The sequence below is a fragment of the Musca vetustissima genome, unplaced genomic scaffold (assembly GCF_032173495.1).
Source record: "Musca vetustissima isolate MV318-11 ecotype Yass unplaced genomic scaffold, APGP_CSIRO_Mvet_v1 utg80835, whole genome shotgun sequence".
NCBI lineage: Eukaryota > Metazoa > Arthropoda > Insecta > Diptera > Muscidae > Musca > Musca vetustissima.
In genome coordinates, this window is record NW_026888445.1 from 36,944 (window position 1) to 45,030 (window position 8,087).

Consider the following 8,087-nt stretch of genomic DNA (forward strand, 5'->3'; position numbering starts at 1 on the left):
TTTATGGGAACTATATCTAAATCTGAACCAATTTTCACGAAACTTAACACACATCATTCTCGACTTAATCTATTACGTTATGCCAAATTTCGTGCAAATCGATAGATATATAGGGACTTTGGTGCACAATTTACCTTAAATCGGTTGAAAATATATATGGGTGCTATATCTAAATCTGAACCGATTTTCACGAAACTTGGCAGACACCACTCTAGGCTCAACTCAGTACGTTATGCCAAATTTCGTGCAAATCGAAAGATATATAGGGACTTTGGTGCACCATTTACATTAAATCGGATTAAAATATATATGGGAGCTATATCTAAATCTGAACCGATTTTCACTTAACACACATCATTCTCGGACTAATTCAATACACTTTTCACGAAACTTCGAAGACATCATTCTAGACTTAATTCATTACGCTATGCCAAATTTCGTGCAAATCGAATAACATATAGGGACCATTTACATTAAATCGGACGAAAATATATATGGGAGCTATATCTAAACCTGGACCGATTTTCACGAAACTTTGCAGACATCATTCTAGGCTCAATTCAGTACGTTATGTCAATTTTCGTACAAATCGAAATATATTTAGGGACTTTGGTGCACCATTTACCTTAAATCGGTTGAAATAATATATGGGAGCTATATCTAAATATGAACCTATTTTCGCGAAACTTGGCAGATATAAATCTAGGCTCAATTCAGTACGTCATGCCAAATTTCGTGCAAATATAGGGACTTAGGTGCACCATTTACCTTAAATCGGTTGAAAATATATATGGGAGCTATATTTAAACCTGGACCGATTTTCACGAAACTTGGCAGACATCATTCTAGGCTCAATTCAGTACTTTATACCAATTTTCGTGCATATCGAAAGATATCTAGGGACTTTGGCGCACCATTTACCTTAAATCGGTTGAAAATATATATGGGAGCTATATCTAAATCTGAACCGATTTTTTCCCAATTTCAATAGGGTTCGTCCTTGGGCCAAATAAGTGACCTATGCCAAATTTCATTCAATTCGGATCATAAATGCGACCTGTACTTTGTTTACAATTTAACATGGACAGACGGACGTACGGTCGGACATGCATAAATCGACTCAGAAAGTGATTCTATGCATATTCTCAAAAGGAACCATGTGTCTTATCTCGTTTCCTTTTGTCTGTTACAAACATATGCACAAAGACATAATACCCTGTACCACAGTGTGGTGAAGGGTATAAAAATCTACGCCTGTGTAGGTCCTTGAAAAAATAGTTTTAGAAAATTCACGTCTATAGACAGGCAATGAAAAAAATAATTTAAAAAAATCTACGCCTATGTCTTAAAATACAATTTTTCCATTAATCATAATAATTTGGCCTTAGCAGAAACATTGTCCTTACCTTATGGGTAAGGAGGTTACTGGTAGTCTAATTAAACATTTGATTTATTTGAGTCCAGTGCTTAAGTGCTTACAAGGCTGTAATACAACTAATGTTAATTTAAAGTGGAAGTAATTTATTTAAGCCTTTACATAGTTGCTGTGAACACGAGTTCATAGCTTCCGTTCGGTAGATGGCTCTCCGTGGATGTAGCTATTAAAACTTAATTGTTTTTTAGCTAAGGACAACATTTCCGGTAAAAGGATACATTGTGGGCTATTAAAATCTTTAAATTTAAAATATTGAAAATTACAAAATTTCTATACCTTGAAAGAAAACACAACTCATTGAATTATTGATAGCATTTATTTATTTAAATGTAACAATTAAAATAACATCGAAGTTATTTCTTTAAAACAAGGCATAAAATACTATGAGCAATATAGGTTAACTTCGTACTTTTCAGGTTAGGTCTTGAAGTCAGTGAAATTTATTACTATTTTCATTTACTATTTCTTTGCATTTTATTTAAGAGTATTTGCTATTTGCTTAAAGCTATGCCTATTTGATGTCAAAACAATATGCGGATATCTTCGATATCTCCCATAATTATTATACATCTACCACTAGCCATTAGATACTAATTGAAATTGATATTTTTTATTTTTTACATTTCTTTAAGTCATTTACTAAATAATTATTTTGAAATATAAATTAAAGACGCACACACAACAATTGAATGTTTTTTTTTTTTTTTAATTCGTCTGCCTCCGAATTTACACCTTTTCCAATTCCACAAAACGATTACGTTTATATTGATCCTTATAGCCTTGCACGAAACGCAATCTACCCTCATATTGGGTATCCATTATCGTTTGGACCAATTGTGGATGATCACTGCCCAATTCCATCCACATTTTACCGCCAGGTTTCAAATACAAGCAACCGCAATCGAATACCAAACGAGCAATGCGCAAACCATCTGGACCACCATCCAGGGCGTTGAGGTTTTCATATCTGGAGAAAAGAAAATTAAATGAAATAAATGATTTGAATTTTTTTTAATAAATTTTTCAAAGGACCAGCCTTTGGCGTTGATTTTTTTAAAATTAATTTTTAAGGTTTAGTCTTAGGCGAGGATTTTTATACCCTTCACCACAGTGCGGTACAGGGCATTATGTCTTTGTGCATATGTTTGTAACAGGCAAAAATAATCGAGATAAACCCATGGTTCCTTTTGAGAATCTGCCTAGGATCACTTTCTGAGTCGATTTATGCATGTCCGTCCGTCTGTCCATGTTAAATTGTAAAAAAACGTACAGGTCGCATTTATGATCCGAATTGGATGAAATTTGGCACATCTTATTTGTTTGGCCCAAGGACGAACCCAATTGAAATTGGGCAAAATCGGTTCCGATTTAGATATAACTCCCATATATATATTTTTCGTCCGATTAAGGGTAAATAGTGTACCAAAGTCCCTATATATCTTTTGATTTGCACGAAATTTGGCACAGCGTAATGAATAAGGTCTAGAATGATGTGTGTTAAGTTTCATGAAAATCGGTTTAGATTTAGATATAGCTCCCAAATATATCTTCGTCCGATTTTAGGTAATTGGTGCGCCAAAGACCCTACATACCTTTCGATTTGCACGAAATTTGGCATAGGGTAGTGAATTGCGTCTATTACAATGTGTGCTAAGTTTCATGAAAATCGGTTCAGATTTAGATATAGCTCCCATATATAATTTCACCCGATTTAAGGTAAATGGTGTACCAAAGTCCCTATATATCGTTAGATTTGCACGAAATGATGTGTGCAAAGATTCGTGAAAATCGGTTCAGATTTAGATATAGCTACCAAATATATCTTCGTCCGATTTAAGGTAAATGGTGTACCAAAGTCCCTATATATCTTTCGATTTGCACGAATTTTGATATAGGGTACTGAATTAAGTCTAGAATGATGTTTATAAGCTTCGTGAAAAGAGCCATAGTTAGGCCGAGTGCCACAACGTACTGAAGTAATATAAATTAGTCTCTGGCAAGTTTCCCTGAAAACGGTTCAGATATAGATATATAACAAAAATGCGACGTCTGTTAGGATACATATGTATAATATGCCCAAAGTGGTGAAGGGTATCATATAGATTTAGCCTTAGGCGTGGATTTTTTAAAATTAATTTTTCAATAGGGCCACAATAAGGCGTGGATTTTTTAAAATTAATTTTTCAATAGGGCCACAATAAGGCGTGGATTTTTTGAAATTAATTTTTCAATAGGGCCACAATAAGGCGTGGATTTTTTAAAATTAATTTTTCAATAGGGCCACAATAAGGCGTGGATTTTTTAAAATTAATTTTTCAATAGGGCCACAATAAGGCGTGGATTTTTTAAAATTAATTTTTCAATAGGGCCACAATAAGGCGTGGATTTTTTAAAATTAATTTTTCAATAGGGCCACAATAAGGCGTGGATTTTTTAAAATTAATTTTTCAATAGGGCCACAATAAGGCGTGGATTTTTTAAAATTAATTTTTCAATAGGGCCACAATAAGGCGTGGATTTTTTAAAATTAATTTTTCAATAGGGCCACAATAAGGCGTGGATTTTTTAAAATTTATTTTTCAATAGGGCCACAATAAGGCGTGGATTTTTTAAAATTAATTTTTCAATAGGGCCACAATAAGGCGTGGATTTTTTAAAATTAATTTTTCTACGACTGAGATAGACTTTCAAAATATATTTTTTAAAAATCTACGCCTGAGATAGACTTTCAAAATTTAGTTTTTAAAAATCTACGCCTGAGATAGACTTTCAAAATTTTGTTTTTAAAAATCTACGCCTGGGATAGACTCTCAAAAAATTATTATTTAAAAATCAACGCCTGTGATAGAGTTTCAAAATTGTTTTTTTAAAAAATCCGCGCCTGGGATGGACTTTGACAAATTCTTTTTTAAAAATCCACGCTTGGGATAGACTTGATGTTAGTAGGGACGGACGGATCTTAACAACATTTAGTATAACACACACACAAGCATCTACATAGGTTATGTTGTTACTTTTGGATATTGGATCTTACAATTTCACTTCCGGCTGGAGTAAAGCAAATTCTTCAGTCTTCACATAGGGCGGATTAGAAATGATAAGATCAAATTTCCGTCCATCCAGTTCCTTGGGCAGATAATCATTCTCCGCTGTTGTGTGATTATAGACTTTAAAGCGATCCTGCAAATTCAAACGTTTGGCATTTTCCCAAGCCAAGGCGGTTGCAGCTTTACTACGTTCCACAGCAGTACTCCGGACATTTGGCAGAGCATGCAAAATGGCCAATGACATGGCTCCTGAGCCGCAGCCAACTTCCAACATTTCCAACGGTTCCATTACATTTCGATAGACACTGATAACCTTGGATACAAATTCTTCAGTCTCGGGGCGGGGTATAAATACCGTGGGTGCTGTCTTCAGCGTAATGTCCATAAAGTCCCATTCTCCCACAATGTGTTGCAATGGCATACGGGCACATCTTGCCTCACAGAGGCGTTCAAATTCTTTCAATTGCTCCCTATTGAATTGGACATTGTGATAACTGGTCAAGGTGTTCTAAAGAGGGTGGGTGCATTATTACATAAATCTATCGATAATTAAATTAGCAGGTCCATACTTACGAATTTACGATTTAACACCTTGGCAACGATGCATTTCAAATTGAATTCAATATCACCCACTTCGCTTAATCGTAACTTTTCATCCCAACCTTGTAAGGCCTTGGTCACATCGATTTTTTCCTCGGAGTTATTTTGTGTGGTGGCCAAGGCTGCACTCGGTCTTATTGGCCTAGTGGCCGTCCTGGATATTTGCCTTAATTGTTGGAATATTAATTTGTACATTTTTATGGAATTTTAAGTGATAACTTCTAAGAAAAATTAGAAGTTTACTTCTGAATCTTCAGATATTACCAAAACAGCCAAGTCACAGGGATCAATAGATCGAGAATGGCCACAGTTGGCCAGAGAGCAAAAAATCGAACATGTGTTGGGCTTACAGATGTTTTCGATGAAAGGGTGATATAAGTCGACTATCGATACATCGAAGATATCGATTATCAATTGTTAATTTGAAATGGAGATTTTATACCCTCCACCATAGTATGGAGGGTATATTAATTTTGTCATTCCCTTTGTAACTCATCGAAATATTCATTTCCGATCCTATAAAGTATATATATTCTTGATCGGGGTGAAATTCTAAGACCATTTCCGTCTGTTGTAATCACGCTATCTTCTGAAGGAATTGAGATAGGGTGCTGAAATGTTTCATAGGTTTGTCTTTTGCCTGCAGGCAGGTCAAGTTCGAAGAAGGGATATATCGGTACACGTTTAGGCGTAGCTCCCATATAGCGGTACCCCACAATTTTCGGTATTATAGGTTTCTTGAGTGAGTTTTTCAACCGAATTCGCTGAAATTTGCTTCATGGGGTTCTTACTAGGTACCAAATCTCTCCACAAAAAATTATGAATATAGGTCCATTTTTTCTGGTAGCCCCCATATAAGGGTACCTCCTAATTTTCAGTACTTTTTTCGTTTTTGATCGTATTTTTCCACCGAATTGGCTGCAATTTAGTATATGGACTTCTTAATAGGTACCAAATCTCTCCACAAAAAAAATTATGGATATGGGACAATTTTTTTCGGATAGCCCCCATATAAGGGTACTCCATTTTTCGGTATTTTGGGGTTCTTGAGCGCGTTTTCCAAGCAATTACGCTGCAAGTTGATATTTTGGGGTAGTCCCCATATAACCCCTTTTTATACCCTTCACCACACTGTGGTTCAGGGTATTATGTCTTTGTGCATATGTTTGTAACAGGTAAAATGAAACAAGATAGACACATGGTTCCTTTTGAGAATATGCATAGAATCACTTTCTGAGTCGATTTATGCATGACCGTCCGTCTCTCCGTCTTAAATTCTCTCTCTCCGATGTTAAATTGCAAACAAAGTACAGGTCGCATTTATGATCCGAATTGGATAAAATTTGGCACAGCTCGTTTATTTGGCCCAAGGACGAACCCTGTTGAAATTGGTGAAAATCGGTTCAGATTTAGATATAGCTCCCATATATATTTTCGTCCGATATAGGCATTAATCTTTCAAATTGCACGAAATTTAGCATAGTGTACTGAATTAGGCCCACAATGGTGTGTGCTAAGTTTCGTGAATATCGGCTCAGATTTAAATATAGCTCCCATATATATTCGTCCGATTTAAGTTAAATGGGGCACCAAAGTCCCCATATATCTTTCGATTTGCACGAAATTTGGTATATCGTACTAAATTAAGTCTAGAATGATATGCGGTAAGTTCTGAGAAAATCGGCTCAGATTTAGATATAGCTCCCATATATATTTCGTCCGATTTAAGGTAAATGGGGCGCCAAAGTCCCCATATATCCTTCGATTTGCACGAAATTTGGTATGGCGTACTAAATTAGGTCTAGAATGATGCGCGGTAAGTTCTGAGAAAATGGGCGCAGATTTAGATATAGCTCCCATATATATTTCGTCCGATTTTAGGTAAATAGTGCATCAAAGTCCCTTTGTATCCTTCGATTTGCACGAAATTTGGCATAACGTACTGAATTAAGTATACAACGATGTGTGTTAAATTTCGTGAAAATCGGTTCAGATTTCGATTTAGCTCCCTTATATATTTTCTACCGATTTTATGTAAATGGTGCACCAAAGTCCCTTTGTATCCTTCGATTTACACGAAATTTGGTATGGCGTACTAAATTAAGTCTAGAATGATATCCGGTAAGTTCCGAGAAAATCGGCTCAGATTTAGATATAGCTCCCTTATATATTTCGTTCGATTTTAGGTAAATAGTGCACCAAAGTCCCTTTGTATCCTTCAATTTGCACGAAATTTGGCATAGGGTACTGAATTAAGTATAGAACGATGTGTGTTAAATTTCATGAAAATCGGTTCAGATTTCGATTTAGCTCCCGTATATATATTTTCGTCCGATTTTATGTAAATGGTGCACCAAAGTTCTTATATATCCTTCGATTTCAACGAAATTTCGCATATCGCATTGAACTGAGTCTAGAGTGATGTGTGCGATTTCGGAAAAATCGGTTCAAATTTCGATACAGCTCCCACATATACATATATATGTATATTCGTCCGATTTTACCTAAATGGTGCACCAAACTCCTAATATTTTTTGAAATTTTTACACAACGTATCAAATTGGTTCTAAGACTTTGCTCTGCTGGTAGTTTATGGTCTGGTCCCGTACTGCAAGAATCTACTAGATTTTATTATTTTCTTCGATATCATAAAGGAAAAAAGTGTTATCGGAGCAAAAAATAGTAGATTCTTGCAGTACGGGAACAGACTATTAGTTTCCTTCGAATTGGCAACGCAGTGACATAATTGTATGGTTGGCAATGTAGAGTTTACGTGTGTAGCCTATATCCAAACCTTTTAGAATGAATCGTGGCCGTTTTTACACCTTTGTAAATGATTGAGAATCGGTTTAATGCTGCACTTAAATTTATTTTTTTTTTGGATTTTTGAAGCCCCTTATTTGGACTTATTGCTTTGTTTTTGATATTTTTTTTTTGATTTTTGGAATTTTTAAAAATTCATTGCTTTAAGTTTTTTCATATATATTTTTTTAATGAGTCCTCCA

General features: G+C 35.2%; 1 protein-coding gene across 1 annotated transcript; it reads right to left on the reverse strand.

The window, feature by feature from the left end:
• Positions 1–2,161: 2,161 nt before the first annotated feature.
• Positions 2,162–5,322, reverse strand: LOC133336312 (MTRF1L release factor glutamine methyltransferase-like). Its single transcript, XM_061544602.1, has 3 exons — positions 5,056–5,322; positions 4,470–4,990; positions 2,162–2,402 (listed from the first exon to the last, which is right to left on the reverse strand). Exons 1-3 carry the CDS (start codon positions 5,275–5,277, stop codon positions 2,162–2,164), a joined length of 984 nt encoding a protein of 327 aa, XP_061400586.1. The 5' UTR covers positions 5,278–5,322.
• Between the last annotated feature and the right edge of the window lie 2,765 nt (positions 5,323–8,087).